This window comes from Kogia breviceps, chromosome 5, assembly GCF_026419965.1.
Source record: "Kogia breviceps isolate mKogBre1 chromosome 5, mKogBre1 haplotype 1, whole genome shotgun sequence".
Lineage (NCBI taxonomy): Eukaryota > Metazoa > Chordata > Mammalia > Artiodactyla > Physeteridae > Kogia > Kogia breviceps.
Genome location: NC_081314.1, coordinates 31,289,675 through 31,316,566, shown reverse-complemented (window position 1 = coordinate 31,316,566; position 26,892 = coordinate 31,289,675). Strand labels below are relative to the sequence as shown.

General features: G+C 36.5%; 1 protein-coding gene across 22 annotated transcripts in view; it reads left to right on the top strand.

Annotated features, from left to right (window-relative positions):
* The window catches only part of TBC1D5 (TBC1 domain family member 5), a 567,716-nt gene that overhangs the window by 329,640 nt on the left and 211,184 nt on the right, over nt 1–26,892 (top strand). For all 22 annotated transcript variants that reach the window (XM_067033841.1, XM_067033850.1, XM_067033846.1 and 19 more), the window contains 4 exons: nt 14,213–14,315; nt 20,928–21,016; nt 22,566–22,616; nt 22,711–22,780. In XM_067033841.1, the coding sequence (XP_066889942.1) occupies nt 14,213–14,315; nt 20,928–21,016; nt 22,566–22,616; nt 22,711–22,780 (313 nt within the window). The remainder of the gene's footprint in view (nt 1–14,212; nt 14,316–20,927; nt 21,017–22,565; nt 22,617–22,710; nt 22,781–26,892) is intronic.

Below are 26,892 nucleotides of genomic sequence, written 5' to 3'. Positions count from 1 at the left end.
AATCATAAAGATCAGAGCAGAAATAAATGAAATAGAAACAAAGAAAACGATAGCAAAGATCAATAAAACTAAAAGCTGGTTCTTTGAGAAGGTAAACAAAATTGATAAGCCATTAGCCAGACTCATCAAGAAAAAGATGGAGAGGACTCAAATCAATAAAATTAGAAATGAAAAGGAGAAGTTAGAACAGACACCACAGAAATCCAAAACATCCTAAGAGACTACTACAAGCAACTCTATGCCAATAAAATGGACAACTTGGAAGAAATGGACAAATTCTTAGAAAGGTCTACCTTCCAAGACTGAACCAGGAAGAAATAGAAAATATGAACAGACCAGTCACAAGTAATGAAGTTGAAACTGTGATTAAAAATCTTCCAACAAACAAAAGTCCAGGACCAAATGGCTTCACAGGTGAATTCTATCAAACATTTAGAGAAGAGCTAACACCCATCCTTCTCAAACTCTTCCAAAAAATTGCAAAGGAAGGAACACTCCCAAATTCATTCTGTGAGGCCACCATCACCCTGATACCAAAGCAAGACAAAGATACTACAAAAAAAGAAAATTACAGACCAAGATCACTGATGAATATCGATGCAAAAATCCTCAACAGAATACTAGCAAACAGAATCCAACAACACATTTAAAGGATCATACGCCATGATCAAGTGGGATTTATCCCAGGGATACAAGGATTCTTCAATATATGCAAATCAATCAATGTGATACACTATATTAACAAACTGAAGAATAAAAACCATATGATTATATCAATAGATGCAGAAAAAGCTTTTGACAAAATTCAACACCCATTTATGATAAAATCTCTCCAGAAGGTGGGCATAGAGGGAACCTATCTCAACATAATAAAGGCCGTATACGACAAAGCCACAGCAAACATCATTCTCAATGGTGAAAAACTGAAAGCATTTCCTCTAAGATCAGGAACAAGACAAGGATGTCCACTCTCACCACTATTATTCAACATAGTTTTGGAAGTCCTAGCCACAGCAATCAGAGAAGAAAAAGAAATAAAAGGAATACAAATTGGAAAAGAAGTGAAACTGTCACTCTTTGCAGATGACATGGTACTATCCTTAGAGAATCCTAAAGATGCCACCAGAAAACTACTAGAGCTAATCAATGAATTTGGTAAAGTTGCAGGATACAAAATTAATGCACAGAAATCTCTTGCATTCCCATACGCTAATGATGAAAAATCTGAAAGAGAAATTAAGGAAACACTCCCATTTACCATTGCAAAAAAAGGAATAAAATACCTAGGAATAAACCTACCTAGGGAGACAAAAGACCTGTACGTAGAAAACTTTAAGACACTGATGGAAGAAATTAAAGACGATACCAACAGATGGAGAGATATACCATGTTCTTGGATTGGAAGAATCAACCTTGTGAAAATGACTCTACTACCCAAAGCAATCTACAGATTCAGTGGAATCCCTGTCAAATTACCAATGGCATTTTTTACAGAACTAGAACAAAAAATCTTAAAATTTGTATGGAGACACAAAAGACCCTGAATAGCCCAAGCAATCTTGAGGGAAAAAACCAGACCTGGAGGATTCAGACTCCCTGACTTCAGACTATACTACAAAGCTACAGTAATCAAGACAATATGGTACTGGCACAAAAACAAACATAGATCAATGGAACAAGATAGAAAGCCCAGAGATAAACCCACGCACCTATGGTCAACTAATCTATGACAAAGGAGGCAAGGATATGCAATGGATAAAAGACAGTCTCTTAAATAAGTGGTGCTGGAAAAACTGGACAGCTACATGTAAAAGAATGAAATTAGAACATTCCCTAACACCATACAGAAAAATAAACTCAAAATGGATTAGAGACCGAAATGTAAGACTGGACACTATAAAACTTTTAGAGGAAAACATAGGAAGAACATTCTTTGACATAAATCACAGCAAGATCTTTTTTTTTTTTTTTTTTTTTCGTGGTACACGGCCCTCTCATTGTTGTGGCCTCTCCTGTTGTGGAGCACAGGCTCTGGACACGCAGGCTCAGCAGCCATGGCTCACGGGCCCAGCCGCTCTGCGGCATGTGGGATCGTCCTGGACTGGGGCACAAACCTGTGTCCCCTGCATCGGCAGGCGGACTCTCAACCACTGCACCACCAGGGAAGCCTGCGAGATCTTTTTTGATCCACCTCCTAGAGTAATGGAAATAAAAACAAAAATAAACAAATGGGACCTAATGAAACTTAAAAGCTTTTGCACAACAAAGGAAACCATAAAGGAGACGAAAAGACAACCCTCAGAATGGGAGAAAATATTTGCAAACAAATCAATGGACAAAGGATTAATCTCCAAAATATATAAACAGCTCATGCAGCTCAGTATTAAAGAAACAAACAACCCAATCCAAAAATGGGCAGAAGACCTAAATAGACATTTCTCCAAAGAAGACATACCAATGGCCAAGATGCACATGAAAAGCTGCTCAACATCACTGATTATTAGAGAAATGCAAATCAAAACTGCAATGAGGTATCACCTCACACCAGTTAGAATGGGCATCATCAGAAAATCTACAAACAACAAATGCTGGAGAGGGTTGGTGGGAATGCAAATTGATACAGCCACTATGGAGAACAGTATGGGGGTTCCTTAAAAAACTAAAAATAGAATTACCATATAAACCAGCAATCCCATTACTGGGCATATACCCTGAGAAAACCATAATTGAAAAAGCGTCATGTACCACAGTGTTCATTGCAGCACTATTTCCAATAGCTAGGTCATGGAAGCAACCTAAATGCCCATTGACAGACGAATGGAGAAAGCAGATGTGGCACATATATACAATGGAATATTACTCAGCCATAAAAAGGAGCGAAATTGGGTCATTTGTTGAGATGTCGATGTATCTAGAGACTGTCATACAGGATGAAGTATGTCAAAAAGAGAAAAACAAATATCACATATTAACACATATATGTGGAACCTAGAAAAATGGTACAGATGAACTGGTTTACAGGGCAGGAATTGAGACACAGATGTAGAGAAGAAACGTATGGGCACCAATGGGGGAAAGCAGTGGCAGGGGTGGTGGTGGAGGTGTGCTGAATTGGTCGATTGGGATAGAAATATATACACTGATGTGTATACAATTGATGACTGATACGAACCTGCTGTATAAAATAAAATTTAAAAATTAAGAAAAAAAACCCACAGATGTGTGTTGTCCAGTTTGGTAGCCACCAGGCACATGTGGCTATTTAAGTTGAAATTAATTTGGATTAAATAAGATAACATATGTCTTCATAAGCCACATCTCAAGTGCTAATGGCTACTTTAGAGGCCAGCACAGATATCGGACATTCCTATCATCATAGGAAGTTCTACTGGACAGTGCTGTGTAAATAACTCACTGTTGTTATGTAACTGTGCAGTATATGATAGGAATGTCTGCATTTTATTTTTTATTCATAGTGAACTTTTAGATATGACCTCTGCACAGTATTTGCTTTTGTTTCCTTTCTCTGCCCTTAAGAAACCTCCATGAATTTTTATAGTGTACAAGTCTTATCTGAGTTTTTGATCAAATTTATTTATTATGTTATATTGTAGTTGGCAGCTTGAAATTAGACTAGTTTGAAAATGTTTTCTATATTATTAATATACAAAAGTGATTTTACAAAGTTGTTGGTTTGGGTTTTTTTCTTTTTCTTATTTAAAGTCGATCTTCTGCACAGTTCCCGTTTTGGGGAGAAGTACTGCCTGTTCCCTCGTCCAACATTGATTGTCACACTTTACAAAGTTAAGATACCCTAAATGTTGGTATCTTTTACACAGTTTCCTTCAAGTCCCTTCTTTTTTTTTTTAGCTTAAATAAAACCAAAATTCCTCAGGGAAAGAAGATTTTTACAAGCAATTTCGGAGCAGAATTGATTTTGGTGTGTGTTAATGCAGACAATCTGCCCAGTGTTAAAATGTTACAGAGGAAAAAACCGACACAAGCTGCCACATTTGTGTTATCACACCAAAATAGCAGCTTGTATTTATATTTTCAGTCTCCTCGAGGTGGACTGCAGGCACACACGAATGAGTGGCTGTACTTGGTGTTGTGTTGTGATTTTATTTGATGCAGGCACAGTACATGCTTGTGCGTTCACGACCAGCCTTCGCATATGCACTTGTTCACAGCCGCGAAAGTGAAAACTACAACACAAGCCGCTCTCTATGAGTTGTCAGCAACCTGTGTGTGTGTTTCCTAAATATTAAAGAGGGAGAAACAAATTTTCAGGAACACAAGAAACAATTCTTCCGTCAAATGGCCTGTAGTCCTTTCTCATTTGACAACACTTAAGGTAAAAACAAAATATTGGATTCTCATGATTGCATATATATATTTAGAAATATGTATTTTCCTGTACTGCTCATGTTTTTGACGTGTATTTTTCTCATTTCTGTTCCATTTAAGCATGCAGACTCTTACTACACATTTGTTCCAATTTATGGGATATTTTTAAACTTTAAAAAAATTTTGTAGTATTTGAGTGAAAATATAGGTGTATTTGCTGCAGTCGTGGTGCTTTGATTAGCATCCTGGCACTCCCTGTCTGTGGAATTCAGGAGCAGCGGCCCATGTAGTGGCAGCAGTGTTACATCACTCTGAGCAGCTGACCAGAAGAAGTTTTACTTTTGAGGTCCTCCTTGTAAATTAAGCCAAAATTTTTTAGCACTATTTATAGTTGTGGGTTCACATACTGATTATGAAAAGGTTAAAAAGTAAAGTCTGGTGGGTGGCAAAGTAATGCCTCATCCTGAAACATTCCTGGTTGCCCTAGCCTGTTCAGTAGGGTAACAGTATTTTCGGAACTTTCACACATTTGAAATTGACACCACTTAAGTACTTCAGGGTAAATGTGTTCAATTACTTTAAATTTTTTTCTTAATTGCTGAAAAAATACAAAATAAAGTCTGTATTTTCGGTGTGACAAAGCCTTGCACTTAAAGTGCATATTTCTATTTAACTTTTTTTTTCTTAATTTTTCACCTTTATGGTATCAGTAAAAAGGTTTTTGTTTGTTTGTTTTTTTTAATTTGAGACAGAGAGGCCGTGGGGTAGAGGGCTTGCTACGTAACTCAGGGCATTGGAGAACTAGAAAGAACCTTGGTTGAAAACCTTTGTTTGGACGGTGACAGATACCACTCCCTGAAACTCCAGCCCCAGCTGCCCTGTCCTCACTATTATTCTTTGATATTTCCTGTCATCCTAACCCTTCTGGTTTGTCTTCTCACCTGTATGGCGATTGCAAATTCCCACCTTCCCTGTTAGGCTGTTGGAGATATTTTTGCTATCCTCTTGGGCTGGATCACACCCTTGTCATCACAACAGATTCCTGCTTCCTTTCTGTTCACATCCAGTTTATGGCCTGTGAAAGCTATATGTTGCTTATATATTCATTAGTTGCAAAAAACAAAGGTAGTTCCAGAACTGTGGTCTGGCCAAGAACTCCAGTCCTTGAGTTCATGATTTCATTCTCATTTTTCATTGGTTTGTTTATTTGTAGGTTTGTAGATTTATTTACTCATTCAACAAATACTACTTGAGAAATTACTATTTAGCAGCTACTATTCTGGAAGTTGAGGATCCTGATAAGAAATATAGTGCCTCTTCTTTTCTTTTGTAGACCCTGCGTATTTTATTGTAATTATCTTCCTTTTAAAAATATCTGTAAAATGTCTAGTTTCTTGCCTAGATTTTCTTAAGTACTTAGTTTTTCTGTTTTATATCTTTCATATTCCCTAGTACCAGGCATCCATAATAGGCATTTGTGTCATTGGTAGTCATTTACTTAAGTCCTTTTATTTTGCAAATATTATTTATTTATTATTATTTTGTGAAGTTGAAGCTCAGAAAGAATGACTTAAGAAAATACAACTTGTTAACGGCCGAAATGGAAATAACACCTGGGACTCCAGGTCTTTCCACAGATCTATAACATTTTATGTTAACCTGGTTTGCCTGAATTTAACGCTTTTTCAGTTCTAGAATGCTTTCTGTATGCAGAGCACTCTGTGGAGCACACAGGACATGAAAGCATGGGTGTTATCTCAAATCTTATTCAGAAAGTTCTAGAGATTCAATACATGGGTACTGTTTCTGCCCTCTGGGTTCATATGTTCTAATGTAGAGTTTCTCACGCTTGGGAGCATTGACCTTTTGGACCAATTAATTCTTTGTTGTGAGAGGCTGTCCCATGCAGTGGGGTGTTAAGCAGCGTCCCTGACCTCTGGCTGCCGAAGGCTCTGTGGGGCATGATTTTTAGATCTTTCCAGGGCATCACGGTGTCTTGTCTGACAGGAGGGTTCTCTGATGTACTGCTTTAGAGCTTTCTGAGATCTTAACAGAGTATTTTACATTTACACCCTTGGTTTCATCTTTGGACCTTGTTTTTCTGACTGTCTTATATTCGATCTTTGCCCAGAAGCAGTGTCTTAATGCTTCATTTGTGACTAGAGAGGATGAGAAGGAGAAAAGGTTGTATTTTCAAGCCCAGCAAGTCCCAGCCCCTCTGTGTTGAGCAGGTCTTCCGCTTTCCTCCTTTTCCATTCTGTAAATAACAAGCAACACCAGGCAGCACCTTCAGCACTGCCTGGACAGTCTCCTTGGCTAGATCACCCAAGTGTATTAGGTACATTTTCAGTATTCCAAATAACTAGAGGCTGCTGTGTTGTCAGTACATAATAAGGAATCTTTTCTCTCCACTTTTCTTGTGATGTTTTCCTCACTTTGATTTACGCCCTCACTGGCAGCCTCATGGGCTGTCTGGCTAATCGTCTCTTTCAGATCCTTTAGTCTTTCACTGAGGTCTATGCAAGGTCCTTCCAGCTCCTGTCCAGTCCTATAGACACCTCTACCACATATTTTATTGTTTTTTTAAAAACAGCCCAGTTTCAGGTATCAGAACCTCTGTTCATCATCTATTTGCTGCATAATACATCAACCAAAATGTAATCACTTGGAACTATAATCATGTATTGTATTTCATAGTTGCTGGAGATTAGGAGTTTGGGAGCAGCTGTGGTCCTGGCTCAGGGGTCTCTCTTGAGCTTGCAGTCAGGTGTCAGCTGGAGCGGCGGTTGTGTGGAGGCCTAATGAGGGCTGGAGGACCCCTGTGGGTTCCTCTCCATGTGGGTCTCGCCATGGCGCTGCTTAAGTGTCTTTTCTCCAGAGGATTCTTCCCCTAAAGCAAACAATCCAAGGAGGAAGGGCAGTGTGTTAAAGAATTGGCAGATGTATTTTTAAAACCACCACAATCCACATGTAGCTTCCCGAGTTTCCCAGATGACCTTTTCCATTCTGTCCAGCTGGAAGGGGAAATGTGGATGGGGCCTGATGGGGGCTGGGGGAAATGTGAATTTTGTGGTCACATGTCATGGCCACTCCTATCCCAGTGGCCACAGCTCACTGAAGAGAATGCTGGGAAGTTCAGTCCTGCCGTGTGCCTGGAATGAGGGGAAAGCAGATTTGGTTGAATAGGGGGGATGGTGAAATCATCAACCAAAGTAGGGAGGACAGGAATAAGAAATATGTAGTGTGCCTCCTTTCATTTTATATAAAATTGCTCCTCTATGGTTTTTGCTTGATTTTTTTTTTGGCAGTTTTCCTTTAATAAAACAACAAACCAGAGAAAGGTATTATAGTTATTTTGGTGTTTAATAGTATTCTAGGGAGTTTTCCTCTGCTCATTTTAAATTTTAGATGGATGCTGGTAGTGAAGTTCTGGTTTTAAAGTACCGACATAACATCAGTTATTGTTCCTTCAAGCCCTCCTGTGCTGCCCCATCCTCCTGCTTGACTATAAACCTTCCCCAAGGGTTTTATTTTTTCCCTTGGGGCATCTTATTGAATACTTGAATCTTCAGTAATTCAGCTGGGCCCAGTGCTTTGTCTGTTTTAATACTTCTAATTACCTGATTATGTACTATTATGCAGTGACAAAGCCCTTTGTCATTTCACTCTTTTCTTAACCCTTTTCTTGTTAAGGAAATGTTCTTTTTGTCTCTTTGTTGTCTGAGGAACTCTCCATCATAGACACCCCAGATATTTGCCTAGCTTCCCTTCATCCTCTGTCTGTGTTATGAGCGACCACAGCCCTGTGCAAAGTTTCTACGTCTTTCCAGTTAGCTCCCATCAGGCACCTGGGTTCCTGGTTACTGGGTCTGACATTGTTGTTTAGCTGTACTCCATCCCTCACCTCCTGACTCGTTCCCATATGCTGTAGTTGCATGGGAAGATATCCAAAAGGCAAATAGAATAGTCTGGTTATCATAACCTACTTTCGTGACAGCATTAGTGTCATTTATCATTCATAGAGCTTAGATGTCCACAATCATCAATGAGTAAATATAATGGAAACCAACTGTTTTTCAAAATTATAGTGATCTGTACTTCAGGATGACTAAAAATTGACAAGGGTAAATTTTTCTTTATATATGTATTTTAGATAATAAAGAAAAAAGGATAAAGTTGTAGTCTTGCCATCTTACCACCTCTAATGAATTAATACATCTAGGCAATGATCATCGATCATCACAGAAAGAGAGAGAAGCTAAAAATGTATGCCTCCTGATGGAAGTACACAGTACCGTCTGTACCCGTTAGCTATTGCTGCATTGTAAACCACCCCAAAGCTTAAAAGAACAGCAGAATTAATTTTGTTGATGAATCTCCAACTTGGGTAGGGCTGAGCAGGCAGTTTGTCTCTGTTCCACATGGTGTTGGCCAGGCCAGCTTGAAGGTTAAGGACTGGAATCATTGGATGATGTGTTCACTTTCCTGCCTGGCTGTTGAAGCTGGCTCTCAGCAGAGACCTCTGGAGCTGTGGCTGGAACACCTCCCCACGGCCTCTCCTGTAGCTGCTTGACTTCCTAGCAGCACAGCATCTGGGTTCCATGATGTGTCCAGATGGAGAGGCAGACGGAAGCTGTGTCGCAGCATCACTTGTTCTGTCTTCTCTTTGTGAGAAGCTCATCACTGAGGACAGCACATCTGCAGAGGGAGGGAAGTTAGGCTCCTCCACCTTTGTATGGGAGGAGTGCCAAAGAATTTGTATACATGTACTAGAGCCACCATGTCACGCATGAAGGTTTTTGTTGAAAGTTGAACCTGAACCTGATGAAGTCTCTAGACCTACCTACCAGTTTATAGGAAATACAGTGGGGGGGTGGGGGTGGAGGGTGGGGGGTGGAGAGGAATGTGTTACATAACAAAATGGAGGAACAATAAGTAAAATTCAGAATGTGAGAAGTTTCTACAGGGTAAAGAACCTGGTTTCTTTAACAAATACATTGTAAGAGAGAGAGGGAGAGGGAGAGAGGAAGGAAGGAAGGAGATGAAGGGAAAGAAGGGAGGGAGGGGCAAGTCTGTGGAGTAAAAAACTCTTAAGAGATATATCAACAAATTGCAGTGTAAATTCTTGGATCTTGATTGAAACAAACTGAAAAATTTTTAGGGAAATTTGAACACTGATTGTATATTTGATTTAATCAATGGATTATTTTTATTAGTTATAGTGTTAAAGTGGTGCTACGGTTTTGTTTTTAGAGAGTCTTTATCTTTTAGAAATACACACTGCAATATTATAGGTGTAGTGATGTCTCAGGTTTGCTTCAAAATGCAACATTGAGAGAGGAGGATATGTAAAAAAAATAGAACTGATTAATGATGAAGCTGGGCGATGGCTATACTGCAATTCGGTCTATTGTCTCTGTATAAATGCTGGGATTTATAATGAAAGATTATAATGAAAAGATTATATATGAAAGATTTTAGATAATGAAAGAATTTTTTTAAACTTAAGTTGAAAACTATACTGCCTACGAATGTGGGGTTATTTCAAGATACAAACCAAAACGCACACAGCAGACTTTTATATCTCTTGATGTTAGTTTGCACTATGTAAAATTTGTCTATTTAATACCTGCACACATCTTGAGAGAGAAACTCCTGCATTTTAAATATTGATCAATTAAGTTAAAACTGAATTATCACCTTTTTTTCCATCAGATAAAAATGTTCAATGGTATTAGTCTAAATCACATCATGGAATACTTTAATATTAATTTCTCTTTGCTTTTTATCTCTATCAGAGTTTCATCCTCACCTGTTTACCATCTCCACTTTCATTTCTGGCCAAATGCAGGAATTACTTCTCTTGACTTTCATTTTCTAATAATAATTTAGAATTTATCTTCAGTTCCCATTTATTGTGATTCTTTTCTCCTTTTACTTTCCTATCAGATAGTTTGGCTTGAGTGAATCATAAATGTCTCTAGCTTCAATCCTAAATTTTTTTTTCTCTATCTCGTCTTTAATGAATATACTACCATTTCTTTTTTTTGCATGAAACTGTAGAGTCACTATTGATTTTTCAAAATCTTCACAGTTGTTGACTCCAGCCTTGGTCCGTATTCTGTGATTTTTGTTATTGTCTCAAAACCAGATTTGCCTTTCCAGTGATATTCAGGTTAGACTCCTGTTCAAATTACCTGCCCTGAATCAACACCAGATGCCAGGGAAGCTATTTTGAAACTTAAAACCTAACATCAAAGCTGCTTATCACTATTCCTAGAGAACCTACTCATTACTTTTCTCCCTTTTATTTCTGATTCCTGTAGACGGAGTACCTTCTCACTTGAAGCCTGTTAATACGAAACCAAGTATTTGTTGTAGGAAATATGTTATTATTCAGGTATATTCATCAACCTTATGACCTAGGTTCTTCTGTGTAACTCCAAACTCATGGAATTTTACTTCAATGCATATCTCTGACACATTGTTTAGCAAAGCAGTTGGGAAGTACTGCTAACCTGCTAACTACCCAGATATACTGGAGCAGGTATTAATCGCTCTGCTTCCGTTCTCCTTACCTGTTACCTTCTGAACTGGACTCTTTCAGCTTATAACTTCTTTGAATGTCATCTCTTTTTTCCAGCTTCTGAAAATAGCATACACTTTTGTTTCGTTTTTGGAACTCTTCTGAAATCTTTCCCATGTTACTTGTTTGATGCTATGCATTCTTCATCAGAATTTAGAGAACACCTCACACTTTTCTAAAAAAGAGGATATCCTGAAACTTCCTAAATTGACACTTCAGCATTGTAGACTAGAACTGTGGATGGTGTGCTATCACATAGATATGCTCTGTCTGCCTAATACGCGTTTTCAGTTGATTGGGTATTTGCTAAAAGTGGGTAATTTAAATTATCTACCTGCAATTTGATTCTTATAGATCTCTAGTTTTTAGTCTTGCGAGTGGTTAGTATGCATTTAAATGAAACTGTGAATTGATATGTAATATAATTTACATTTTTAGTAGTAAGGTATTAAATTCTTACTTTATATAGTTCATGGATATTTGTTACAAAGTGAATGTTGTAGGTTTTAGTACTTTCTCCCATAGTCCGTTCAGATTGCAGTGACTGTAGGGAATTTGGTGGTGCCAGTGTTCAGAGACAATTTCCAAAGCATAGCTATGGAAGGGGACACACAAAATCATTCATCCGTGTGATCTGTCCAGATCCTGGGACAGGAAGCCTACTTCACGACTGGGCTAGATTTAAGTCATCTGATGAGGAAGGAGGGGAAACAATTTCATCTCAGAAGCGTTACTCTGTTTTTACTTTAGTGACTAAGTTTTCCCAAGAAATTTCTCTTCAGCATTTTATTAACTACTTACCTATCTTTCATCCTGATTACTCTAATTTGGGATATTTGACTGTCTAAAGGTTTTAGCCGCTTTCTTTTGTCCCAAATAGGTCATTTAACAAGTTTTTCTGTTTCTTTCCTGCTTCAGTGCATTTGACACCTTTCTGGAACTTCTTTGGCTTCTAAGATATAGTTATTATTCTTGCTCTGAATCTGCTTTCAGGTAATTTCTCTCCTCCTTAGGAGCTATGGTCACTTGTGCCTAGTCAGACTCCTGAGCTTCAGTTTGGGCTTTCTGGAGGGCCATCACATTAAGGTTTATGCATGGACTTGGGATAACCTTGTTCTGACCCACGGACTGTTGATTACCGGTCCCCAAGAGAGGCTTCCTTGCTGGTAGAGAACAGGTCAGATACCTGTGTCTGGGGACAAATTGTACATCCAAGGGAATTTCAAGCAAAAGTCAAATGAACAGATGAAGATGAAACAGGCTGTAATTTATTATAAAAATTAGGCCCAGGAAAGAGATGCTTCACAAACCATTAACATAGTCCACCCAGGATCCAAGCCTGATCTGGAGAGAAAGTTCTAACTCTCATAAGGGTGCCCGAAGAGGGTCAGAAGGAAGCAGAAAATAGCAGAGGTTGCCAGAGGTACGAAGCAGTAAACCATCAGAATATGAATAAAATAACCATTGCTGCCTTTACGAGACTAATGAAGGAGTATTTTTCTGTTTCTGTGATGCCCTGTTGCCTCCGTGCTCTAGGCGCTCCTCCTTTTCAGCCTCTTGCATATTTATTACATATTCTCGTGTTTTCTAGTTCCAGTGCCACCTCATTCACATCTTCATCACCTAAAGTCCCAGTACTCAGAGACGAGCGATCACCTCTCTTCCTGAACATCTGCTGCCAGGCGCTGTTCTTGGTGCTTTCACATTATTTCATCTTGACCACAAGATCAGTAGTATATCCCTACTTATAGATGAGGCTGTTAAGCAGCCATTTATTCAAGGTCACACAGCCAGCAATTATGCAACAGGAATCTGAACTTTGGCTTTTCTTCTCAGGTTTGTGATTTTTTCCATTTCACCTCAGTATAATGTCCTCTTATCTCCTTCCTGCAATCTCTCCTCCTGCAGGCTTATTCCCACTTAGAGTTACTCAAATACTGTCTTCTTTGGTACTTCCCTATTCAGAAATGTCGTCACTCTGTTGCTTTTCCTCCGTTGTAAATACTGCATTCAAAGTTTTTTTCTACACCTCCCACCTTTTCTTCTGTCCTGTTGTCCTGCTGCCAAGTGGCAGTACTTCAAGGAAGTATTGATGCTTTCCTTTTGCATTACTAATACCATACAGTGCTCTACATTTGGAGTACTCTTTGCCTTCTATGTCTTCATAGCTTTCCTTCTGATTTGGTTACTTTTCCCACAGATGTTCCATGTTCCTCCTCTCCTAAAAATTCTTGTTCAAACCTTTTGTGTTTGAACCCATTTGACTGCTTATTTCTAGATGACATTCCTTCTTCCCTTATAGGCTCGTGTCTTCGTATTCATAGGAGATTAGTTCCAGGACTCCTGCAGATACCAAAATCCATGGATGCTCAACTCTCTTGTATAAAATGGAGTAATATTCTCATGTAATCTGTGCATATCCTCTCATATACTTTAAATCATCTCTAGATTTCTTATAATAACTACTACAATGTAAGTGCCATGTAAATAGTGGCTGGCATGCTAGCAAATGCAAGTTTTGCTATTTGGAACTTTCTGGAATTTATTTTCCCCAAACATCTTTGATCCACGGTTGGTTGAGTCTGCAGATTCGAATCCCGGGGATCCACAGGGTCGACTGTATATTCACTGTGTATTGCACTGCTCTGTATTTGCTCTTTGGGTTGTTGCAGTCATAAATTCTTGCATTATAAACAACTATTTAAGCTCCTTCCAGGTGGATACACTTGCCCTTTTGTGTTTCACATTACCTCAAAGCACCTGGTAGAATTTTTGATCCAGAGATCATTTAAGCAATACTGACTAACTCGGTCCATTTGAAGTCTGTGTTATAATCAGATAAAACTGATGGTGTGGTCATGTATAATAATTTAAATCATCATATTTGCATCAAAAAAAATAGGATAATGATTTTTTTTCACAAAGTTGGTACTTACAAAATCACAGTATACCAAATGGAGTAAAACAAAGCAATCCCCACACCAAATGCACAGGCTGTAATTTGTTTTGCTTAAAAACTCTTGTATTCATCATGCATATGATGACATTTACATATGAAAACATTTGAAATATTTAGGTGTTGAAGGGTATCCAGTAGTTTCCCTTTTTCTCACCCTTTTTTCTTTAACACATGAGTCCCACCTATGGCATAAGTTGCCTGTCAAATACAGACTTGTACTAAAACCAAAAGCAGCCCCTGGCACCTCTCAGAGATGAGAATTTGAGGGTAATTCTTGGAATTGTGCTAGTCAATTTCAATCCTGTGTTTTCTTTTTTCAGGTTTCCTGAAATGCAGTTTTTCCAACAAGAAAATGTGAGAAAAATTCTTACAGATGTTCTTTTCTGTTATGCTAGAGAAAACGAGCAGTTGCTTTATAAACAGGTAATGAAAATATCGTACAGGTGGCATCCATTGACTCAGAATTTTGTATACAGCTTGACAAATGATAGAGCAATAATGTAGCCTTTATTGTATCCAAAGTTGCATCATAATAGTAAAGCAATCAAAGATCTGCTTGTCAGCTGCATGGTGAGAAAGGTAAGCTCATTGACGCACATATGCTTCTTCCTTATTATAAGACATTCCACCAAATTGTCTTCTATGAGGCATTCAATCTTTGCTTTCAACTTTTGAGAGTTTGTTTATAAACAGCATCTTTGAAGGCAATCTAGTAATAAAACTTTTCAGAGTTGTATATATAAATATTGTTTCCAAGTACAGCCTTTATAAATATGTGGCGTATCATGTAGAGAATAATCAAATGTCCTTTTACTCTTCAAAATCTACCAGTAATGTAACTGCAGAAAGTTCCTTTAAACTTTCTGAAATTTATATGATATTCTTGTGATCTTGATGTTTAATTCATCTCGTTATTAAAGAAGATTGTTGGATTATGTTTATTCTTTTCAAAATGTAAATTTTTAATTTAATATATAAAGAAGTACCTAGGTTTGCACTTAACCTTATGGGGTTCCAATAAAAATACCCAAAGTTAGATATTTTTATGTATTTCTCAAAATGCATATTAAGTGAGAATTCAAACTATATTAATAAATTCTCCAACAATCCAAAGTTATGACATCCAACTGATGACAACCCAAATTCAGTGTGATATAACAGAAAACACCTGCATGGTGAGAGCAGTGTATTTAATTTGAGATAATCTTGATTTGTTTAAAGATAATAAATCAAGTCCATATTACAGTTGTCCTAAATAATGTATTTGTTATTGTATGCATAGAATATCCAAGGGAACTAATTTTATCTTAGTTTCGATACTAATAATATGTCTTTATATTAAGTACATGGTGATATTTAGCTTTTAAAATGGGAAGTGGAAAAATATATCCTACTCATAATGGCAACCAAAACTATAAAATATCTAAAAATAAATGTAATAATATAGAAACAAAGCTATATGAAGAAAACTATAAATGTTATTGGAGCAAGAGTTGAATAAATAGAAAAGTGATAACGTGTGTTTAGGTGGTAAGACATTAAGTAAAAATATTACTTCTTCCCAAATTAATATATAAATGTGTTATCATTCCAGTGATAGTCTAAGTGAGATATATGGTTTTTAAAAACCGGGCACAGTGATTTTAAATTTATGCCAAGAAGCTTTATAGTCATTTTAATGGTGATAATACAGCTTAGTGGTTAAGATCACTGGCTCTAGACTCATATCCCTTGATTTGAATCTCGGCTCCAACACTTTAAGTAGCTACCTTGTCTTAGACAATATACACATGTAACTTCTCTAATCCTTAGTTTCGTTGATGAGGGCAATAATAGTATTGACTTTGTAGAGTTAAAAGCATGTAGTGCTCATTATGAGTTCATGTTGGTAGCTGTGATGGTGATCATTGCTACAGTCAGTATTAAGTATGTTGGAGCTGCCACAGATTCAGGGGAAGGGGAGAATGGCACAGGGAGATCTGAAAGCTGTTATAAATATTCTGTGATCAAACCAATGTGACAGTAATGTGGGAACTGAGAAATAGATCAGTGGAACAAGCTAAGAACAGGTTCAGTTGTAAATGAGCTCTTCATATAAGATAGGACGTTTTCTTTCAGTGGGAAAAGGATATTGACTTGCTGTATTTGGCTTTCCATCTAAAAAAGATTAAATTATACCGTTATTGGGAGAAGAAATTCCAGACGGAGTAAAAATATAATTATAAAAACTAAAATTACATAAAACTTCTGGAAAAAACATTTAAGAGAACTTTTTTTTAATAAACTCAGGGTAGGAAAGGTCTTCCCAAGCAGGACAGGCTATTCAGGTCAGATATAAAGTGCAAAGACCAAAAACAAACCAAAAAGGAGACTGGGAGAAAATACATCTCAATCAGTATATCAGGATTTTTTGGAAGCAAGTAACAGAAAATTCCATTCAGAATGACTTACAGTCTAAGGATGTTATTAAAATACTTTGCAAGAAGTCTGGGGGCAGGCTGGTTCCGCAGCATTTGTTAGTTCAGTACCTCAGGCTCTTCACCAGTGATCCAGGTTTATTTGTTTTTCTCTTCTCCTCTTCTCATTGTGTTGGCTTTTGTCATCAAGCCTGTCTCCTCAGTGTGCCCTCTTCTCTTTCAAATATTTGGAAATATCTCACAGTAAAAGATTTGATGATAACGAATCAAGTCGAAATAAAATTATCCCAAGTTATACATTTGTTTCCCCTTTTTCTTTAGAGAAAGAAAAATCTAGATTCAGGAAATCTTATAATAATGGAAACAAGTTCCATGGACAAGGAACCAAAACATTGTAAGGCACGCAGCCCACTGTGTTTGTGAGGAAGACCATAAACAGATCAGACTCTTGATAATTTAGACAAAGTCTATCAATTACTGAATAGGAAAGTATTATTAATTTACTCCTGTGTATCACTTTCTAAGATTTAAATTACTCCCTGTTAATGTTAAAAATTCTATAGATTCTTTATATAGGAATAATCCCTTGCTGTAAAAGGACTGAATATTTTAGCCATATCAAATTTAAGAAAAAACCTTGAGTTTCATCACAAGCTGTTAAAGCTATTATTTTGTACTAGGTGACACCCCGTTTAACATCGACCATATTGTTAATAGTTATGGGATTTTATTGAATTAATGAGACTGTTATCATGTAGTAGAATGTCTTGCTGAGTTAATTGAAACTGCAGAGATTATATAAATGGTATTAATGAACTTTGACTGCCTGATGCCTCAGCTTTAATAAAGATTGCTTGGTGGGCTAAATGAACACAGGCAGATAAAAGAACAGGTTCAATTTTGTGAGCCTATAGGCTGTTGATGAGGAAAACTTTGTTACCTTTCTTTTCAACTGGCATGAGTTTGGAGTGCCTACTAAGGATCCAGCAGGGAAAAAGGCTGTAAGCAAGCAGAAACGCTGATGGTGTGGATGGAAGCAAAATACACATTTTGGTAACCAAGAAGTATACTAACAATACATTCTTTTTCATTATGTTTTGTCAGATTTACAGCATATTGAATTTATAATCATTCTTTCCAGATAGTTCTCTTTTCCTTTAAAGATGTCTGTTTGCTTGCCACTTGTAATTATTAATCAGGTTTTTACTAGTCTAGAATTGAGAGTAAAATCAGTAATCTCTTACAAGTCTATTCCAGAAAAATATCCCTAGTTTGGTTGGAAGTCAACACTGAATGTGTAAAAGATTGTCTTAATGGTATTCAGGGGATTCTTAATTTCCATTATACAAAAAGCACTTATTTATTGATGGGAAATATTGAAATATAATTCAGGATGATTCTTTTCCATTTTTCATCTTATTGTAGTTCAGCTTTTACCCTTGTGTTGATAAATGACATATCTACCGCTCACTGTATTGAGTGGAAGCTATTTCATTCATTCAGTCACTATGCAGTGAGCACCTTGTATGTGCTGAGCCTGTAGTAGGAGCTGGGTTTGTCTATGTATGTATGTACATACATATACATATATGTATCACTTGTCCCAGTTTATAACCTACAGTACTTCTGTGCTCATTTCATTGTTGTGTGTCTTGCTCCATAATGGTCAGGAGTTTGCCCACTCCATTCACTTTTGTGATACCAGCACGTCATAGGTAGTTAATAGATAATTTTTTGAATAAATGAAGGTGAATGATGCATGAGCAAATGGAGAATCTGGAGAAAGGAGTGTCACAGCAACTAGAGGGAAGAGAATGTTCAGGGAAGGTGAGAAGATACATTTAGGCAAGAACTGTTTTGTATTAAACCAGCCTTAATTAGTTAGAAAACATACTGCAGGGAAGAGTTCTATTCAGAAGATCACTGCCACCACCACCACCAACAGCAACAACCAAAGCCTAGTAAGAAACCTAATAAAAACTATGCAGTTCCACATATTTTTGGGTTGGAAGATCTGGTATTCTTAAAGAAGTCTATTTTCTTCAAGTTAATTTTAATGCAATGGCAATAAAAATTGCAGCATTTTGTTTAGCATTTTATGTAACTAAATTACGTTTTCATTTGGATGAAAAGATGTTAGAATAGGCAAGATAATTTTGAGAAAAAGAATAGAAAATATGGGGAAATGGAGTATTTTACAGGTCAAGACATTACAGTAGTAAAGTTCCTGTTAAGAGTATATAAACCAATGGAATACCAGTAAAAACTCAGAAAAAATGAGAGCTAAATATTTAGCTTATCATAAAGATGACATTTCAGAACTCTTGGGAGAAGATGGATTATTCACTAAACGGTGATTATTCAATAAATTACTTTAACACTTTGGGAAGGAAAAATACATATTATTCTTCAGGGCAAAATTAAATACCAGATGGATAAAGAATTAGCTGTAAAAAAGGAACCTGTGTATTTAATCTAATCTCAATATGAGGAAGGTCTTTTTGGCATAAAAGCAAAATAAGAAATCATGAAAGATGATTTATTGATTTGACTGTTTTAAAGTATACAGCTTTACTATGACATAATCAAAATTAAAAGGCAAGTTATAAACATGGGAAAGTATTTGTAACAAAAATAACTACAGGTTAATTTCCTGAATTGCTGAAGAACTGTTACAAATCATTAGGAGAAGGGAGACTCTTCATTAGGAGAAAATGGGCAATTCATTAAATAAAAACGACCACTGAAATGTTTGTGTTCAACTTCACTAGCATTTAAATAAGTTAAAACAACTATTTGACTGTAAAATTTGACAGGATTTTTAAAAAACACTACAAATAAAGAGGAGGGTATGTGAAATGGTGATTTTTATGCCCTAAAGTGAGGGAATTATTTCTAAAGGGCAGGTTAATTGTATATATCAAATGTCTTATTAGCTCATTTACCCAGAAATTTTACTTCTAGGAACTTTATCCTAAGGAAATTAGCAGAAATAAGCAAAAAAGATTACCACAAAGATATCTATCACAGTTTTATCTTTCTTTTCTCTTTTGACCTTCCTTCCCTTCCTTCCTGCCTTCCCTCCTTCCTTTTTTTTGTTTTAGATATTCTGTAGTTCTGTGCAATAAGTAACTATTACTTTCATGACTAAAATTATGTCACTTGGTCTTTGGGATAATTTGAGATTATTCTAGAAGAATAAACCCCTCATAATGATTTTAAAGCACATTAACAACACTTAATTCCATTTTTTATGGGTGTGTACCAAGTTCTTCTAAGGAATAGTCTTTTCAAGATTTGTTTAGTAGGAGACGGTCACCTAAAAAGATTAAAGTGATGTGTGGTAATTTGTCCCAAATCACAAGTAAATTGTCAATGGATCATAAATTATTTTGTAAAAATGTAATTAAGTCCTTCTCATTCAAGGCTAGTGATAACTTATAAATTAACTCTGACAGAATTTCCTTTTGTATTACTTTATGATAATAACTAGCATCCTACAAACAACACAGAGCCGCCAGACCGTGCAGAGGTCCGTGTGGCTGTCTTTCCATCACAGGAGATTTTCTCTAATCCCATCGGCAAAAACTCTCTCTTCTCTCGACTTCAGTATTTTATTGTTATTTCCTGTAGAGGCGAGGTTTTGTCTTCTTTTTTTGTAAAAGATCATCGTAGGCAAAAGGAAAATAGTGACTCACTTTAAGAGGCAGAAAAGAGTACAATCCCCCCCCAAAACACAAGAGTACATCCATTTTTAACTTGCTAAAATATGTTTTTGATGCCTAAGTAGAGAAAAAAATCTCAACTAACAAGGCGGGTCACTGATGTGGAATATCTTATTTCCTCACAAGAATGGATAAAGAATGGATTTTTATAACCCTTTGAAAGGCAACTTAGTAACTAATACACCTTTTTGTTTCTATGCCTATGAATGTAATCCACAGGTGAACACAATATAAGGAAAAAGAAAGTTGTATTGGTGAAATCACTAAATGAATCAAAAAGTAACCTTATAGTTGAAGTAGACAGGAAAAAAAATTATGGCCATCTTGGCTTAAACATGTTGAAAATCGTACTTTAAAAACTTTTTTTTCTCTCATACCTGCTAAAGGCGGTTTCTTTTATTATCCAACATTTCCAGCTAGCTGACTTAAGCTTTTCCTAAATCTACAGACATCCTAATTTTGAGCCATTATATAATGAAAACATTGGATGTAATTTCCTTAGGTCTACAGTTCTTAGTTGCCCTTCTTACTGCAGATCTTTACACTGTAGCGTATGATTATAATTTGCATAAATGAAATTCATATTTATGAGTACACATCCTGAAGCAACTGACAGGTGCAAGGTTGTCTACCATGCCGATTTATTGTTTGTTGTGTCATTTAAAAGAGAGCTGTTCTCCATGTTTTAAAGAAGAATACCTGCGGTGGTAGAATTGGAGTCAAGTTCTAAAACTAAATAAAATCTCACTTTGTAGGTTTTTATGTTTATGCTCTTCTGTATAATGCAAAAATGCCTGGGGTGGGGATCAGCTGCAGAGGCTCTTAGCTGAGCCCGTTCTGTCCACCAGTGGAGTCCGGACATGCCCCCATCCCTTTCTTTGGCTCTATTTCAGGGCATGCACGAGTTGTTGGCTCCAATGGTCTTCACCCTCCACTGTGACCACCAAGCCTTTCTTCATGCCAGCGAGTCTGCACAGCCAAGGCAAGTTTGTATATGAGCTCCATCTATTTTGTCAGCCCTGCTGTAATCCTTTTTTAACCTCAACACCTTTTATATGGAAGGTATTTTGTAAATTATAAACATTTGGTTGTATTTCATGTGGCTGATTATTAATTCCACTTAATAACTGTAATCCCATATCAGCTATGGGGCAAGCTTGGAATTCTAAATATCTTTGCAAGTCTTAGAGCTGTACCAAAGGAAGACATGTAACTGATGGATCGAGAAGAGGAAATTTTTGTTGTAATGGCAAAGTGCTGATGATTGTTAATATTCATACATTCTATCCTCCAGTGACCCATTCTTTCACAGTAAGCTGTAAGAGGACCTTATGGGTGAGATATTTTGTCCTCACCAGATTCAGTTCAGTTCATAAATAGAACAGTCCCCCAGAGAACCCCAGTATAAAGAAACAAAATGACTTCTCATGTTTTTGAGATACAATTAGTGAAGTTATTTGCTGGAGATTATAAATTAATGTATCTTGTATTTAACTTAGGCTGATTGTTAGAATTTATTTTCTAACTTAGGATGCCCTAACTAGATGTGCCAGAGAGGCAGCCGGGAAGCATCTTGGGAATGGAGAGCTGAGGGATTATAAAACTTGCTCAGGAATATTCCACAGGCTAGCCTCTCTCTGTGCGAAAACAGCGGATTAACATATAATATTTCATGTGCTTATCTATATGATCTTTATTCATCAAATGTAGCCATCCATTTCGCTGAACATATATTAGGGCATTTGTCAAATCAACTTTTGTTTACTATATTGTAGATTGGTATTTTCTAGTTCCTTTGAGTTTTTCTAATTATACTAAATTTATTGGATCTGACTACAGTAACCATATCTTAGTTGCTGTTGCCTCAGTTATTCTGAAGTATGATAAGGTTGCAGTTAGCATTGGGATCCTGTTTTCATGCCAGTTTTATCTTTTTAAAAACACATATGCAGAATATACTCCATAGGAAAGTATACATGATTGCAAATTGCTTTTTGGAAAAAATAGCTTTTAAATGAGTTCTACATGCTTCTTTAACTGTTTCAATCCTTTATAAAGTAAAAGCAGCACTAAAATAGATTTGGAAGAGGTGCTGTCACTGATTAATTGATGTTAAAACATAATAAAAATAGAAGCCATTGAAAGAAAATAAATTACTGTTTTAATATGGGATATTTGACCAGTAGCTATATATTTTTTTGTTTTGTTTTGGACAAGTGATTGTGGAATAATCAGTTGATTCTAGATCAGGCACATTCAAGGAATGTATTGTCACATTCAGTTTTGTTATTTGGAATAATTAGATAGTTGCCTCGTTGTGGTACAGACAGGCAGCTAATTTGTTTTTGATCTTTATAGAAAGAAAAGATTTTGTTTGGTAATGGAGTTGCTCTTTTTATTTAAAAAAAGGCTACCTTTTTTTCATTTACGCATTATATGAAAGTTGGCTTATGAGTATAGAATAAGGCAACCTCTGCATCTCCTTCAATTAAAAAATTACACATTCTGATTGATTGTATCATTTTTTTAAGTGAGGAAATGAAAACTCTCTTGAACCCTGAGTATCTGGAACATGATGCCTAGTAAGTATAAAAACTTTCTATTTTTATTTTTTTTCGCCATTTTTACTTTAATGAAGATTTAACATTGGCATTATATTATTTTTCTAATTTTTAGTGCAATGTTCTCACAACTTATGGAAACTGCTGAACCTTGGTTTTCTACTTTTGAGCATGATGGTCAAAAGGTAAATCTTACAGTACAGATCTTTTCAATATATTTGAGGGAACAAATAATTTTAGTAACAACATATAATCAGAGAATAAAAGCCATTATTATCACTATAAAAAATGAAAATATGAAGATACCTGTGGAGTAAGTTTGAACTGGGGGTCTAAATCATATCTCTAATTATTGACAGATTTACAAAGGTAATATAAAAATTTTCATATAAATAAATAGAAACTTTCTTTTATATGTGTGTATATTATGCATGCAATATAATTTCTTAAAAACTATTATAAACTTTGAGTGAAAAGAGTATTTATCTACTTGATCTATGCTGTCCTGGTGAGTTGATAGGCATGGAAGTATGTAGATAAACTCTGTATCAGATAGGTTGTTTTGCTTTTACTAATGCATCACTAAATTGATTTATATGTTTAGCATCAATACCATTTATCCTTACTCTCTCTTACCCTTATTCTTTTTTTTCCTAATAATTTTTATTGAAGTATAGTTGATTTACAATGTTGTGTTAGTTTCAGGTGTACAGCAAAGTGAATCAGTTATACATATACATATATCCACTCTTTTTTAGATTCTTTTCCCATATAGGCCGTTACAGAGTATAGAGTAGAGTTCCCTGTGTTATACAGTAGGTCCTTATTAGTTATCTATTTCATATATAGTAGTGTGTTTATGTCAATCCCAGTCTCCCAATTTATCCCTACCCCCCCACCTCCTGTAACCATAAGTTTGTTTTCTACATCTGTAACTCTGTTTCTGTTTTGTAGATAAATTCATTTGTCCCCTTTTTTTAGATTCTGCGTGTAAGTGATATCATATGATATTTGTCTTTCTCTCTCTGACTTGCTTCACTGATGTGACAATCTCTAGGTCCAGTTTCATTCTTTTTTATGGCTGAGTAATATTCCATTGTGTATATGTACCACATCTTTATCCACTTCTCTATTGATGGACATTTAGGTTGCTTCCATGTCCTGGCTTTTGTAAATAGTGTTGCTATGAACATTAGGGTGCATGTGTCCTTTTGAATTAGAGTTTTCTCTGGATATATGCATAAGAATGGGATTGCTGGATCCCATGGTAATTCTATTTTTAGTTTTTTAAGGAACCTTCATACCGTTCTCCATAGTGGCTGTACCAACTTATATTCCCACCAACAGGGTGGGAGGGTTCCCTATTACTGTTATTCTTTAACTATAATTTTTACTGTGAAATAATTAACATACCGTAACATTCACCTTTTTAAAGTGTACAATTTAGTGGTTTTTAGTATATTCACAAGGTTATGCAAATGTCCCCACTATCTAATTTCAAAACATTTTCAACACCCTAAAAGGAAATCCTAGTCCCATTAGCAGTCACTCCCCATTTCCCCATCCCTAGAGCCTTGGGCATCACTAATCTACTTTCTGTTCCTTTGGACTTGCCTATTTTGGACATTTCATATAAATGGAATCATACAATATGTGACCTTTTGTGACTGACTTTTTTCACTTAGCATGTTTTCACTGTTCATTCATGTTGTGGCATGTGTCAGTACTTCATCCGTTTTCAGGGCTAAATAATGTTTTATTGCATAGATACATGCCATATTTTGTTTTTCCATACCTCAGTTGGTGACATTTGGGTTCTTTTGACCTTTTTTTTTGGTGTGGTAAGCTGGCCTCTCACTGTTGTGGCCTCTCCCGTTGCAGAGCACAGGCTCCAGACACACAGGCCCAGCGGCCATGGCTCACGGGCCTATCCGCTCTGCGGCATGTGGGATCCTCCCAGACCGGGGCACGAACCCGCGTCCCCTGCATCGGCAGTCAGACTTGCAACCAGTGCGCCACCAGGGAAGCCCTCACTTTTTGACTATTGAGAATAATGTTGCTAGGAAGATTTGTATACAAACTTTTGTGTGAACATGTGTTTTCAGTTCTCTCGGCATATCTCTAGGAGTGGTATTGCCGAATTAACTGTCATTTTAAACAGCCATATATGCTAACTTAGAGATCATTATGGTCTTCTCGTTGTTATTACACAATATTGGAAAAATTGCAAATTATTCTGGCAAGGGCTATTGTTAAGAGTTTTGGGTATATTATTTTCTATATGACTAATTTATTTTATGTTAGTATAATTGAATGAGTTCTGGTTAGAAACCATGTATTACTCAGTCCCTTCACTCTGTCTCTTAGCAGATGAGATGGATAACTAATGCTTTTTATGCCTTTGGTCGAGGTCAGGGCAAACTACTGCCTGCAGGCCAATTTGGCCTGCCATCTGTTTTTGTAAGGCTTGTGAGTTAAAAATGGCTTTTACAATATTAAATGGTTGAGAAAAATATCAAAAGAGGAATAGTATTTGGTGACATGAAGATTATATAGAATTCAAATTTCCATGTCCATAAAAAAAGTTGGTGAGGACACAGCCATGCCTACTTGTTTACTTACTGTCTTCGGCTGCTTTCTCGTTACAAAGGCAGAGCTGGGTGGTTGCAGCACAGACTGTATGACCTGGAAGGTCTCAAATGTTTACCATCTGGCTCTTTCCAGAGAAAGTTTGTCTACCCCGAGCTTAGGTGATAAAGTCTTACTCCAGCTGTATATCACCATGCTCCATTCAGTAAGGGTTATTACAGGGGAAGCTTGCTGTAAGCATGTGTGATGAACAGTAGCTCTATATTCTCAGCAGGTGATCTGATGGAGTCATAGACTTATGTGAACATCAGATTTTGAGCAGAGTTTTTGAAGACATTTAATTAGCAGGCCTCATGATCATTTTACGCAGTGGTCATATTGTATTTTATAACTGATTCACAGCATCTGAGAAACTGAATGATGAAAATGAGAGGGCTGCCAGTTTTTACTTTTACTTATTCATATTGCTTTCACTGAATCATGTCATGAGAATGGCTAAGACAACACAAAGACATTTATTTTATCAAAGAACACATAGATGTGACCTCTGAGAATTTATATTAATTATTTGTGTGTATCAGTGCATAATATATTCCTAAAAAGCGTATCAAGTGAATCCCTTTTTCATCCTCCCCTTTTTGTTCTTTTTCATAATTCGATCATCTTTTTAAAAAGAAGTTCGAGAAACTAATGTATCACTCCATCGTGCAGGTCTTCTAGTTCCTCAGAAAATTCAGTCATATCACTGTGCATGCTGGCTAGTTTAGCGATGTACTTTTTATAATAAGACTTTCTTGATGAAGGAAGCAGTGTGTTGGTTTACATAATGGTGTGAAATCATTATCTTGCTGCATTGCTCAGTCTGTGGCCTGACACTGATCTGTAGAACACACTTTGCGTACCACTAATAAGTGGTTAGAAAAGTTTTCTAGTTTTATCGGTAGTTGTGGCTGTCTCGTTTGATCATATATGTTAAATGCAAGTAGCATTCTTTATAATAAGAAATCCTGAAGATAAGGAAGTGTTTTACATTAACTCTATCTTCACTGTTTTTGATTTTTTACTGTTAGATAAGCTATGCTCTTTAGCATTGAGTGATCAGAAACATTACTTTCAAGTTTTTTAAGTTTAAGAGATTTTACTATAAAGTATTCTGAGCTCAGGGGAAATCTTTTTAAGTTAAAGCATCCTATTATTTGAAGAGAGTACTAGATGTTACAAAATCAGAAAAAGGTGTTTTGGATGTACTATTTTTATAATAGACGAGCACAATATAGAGGTTTCCCTTTCTCCTGTCTATACAAATTAACAACGATGAATTGAGCCCTAAAGATTAATATGGTCTTATGTCCTTTGGACCTAAATCCTCTAGGGCAGACACTGTAGGAAGTCCAAAGGGCTGCTTTTCTTTTTTAAGACTTGAAATGATCCTGGACAGACAGATGGAGCCCCTTCTCCCTGGACTGACACAGGACCTTCCCCTCCTCTCTTCTGTGCTTTCTACCAGCCTGATTAGTCACAGCTCTGATGCAGAATTCTGAGCTTTTTTTCTGTGTAGTTCTTCCCTCCAAATGATGAGGGCAAGAGCTTTACCTTCTTTATCTTTATACCCCTAAATCTGGTCCAGTGACAAAAAGATGTTACTGCTTTCAGAGATCTCACAGTTTAGGAGGAAGAGAAGTAGAAACATACTGTGGGAGCAGAGAAG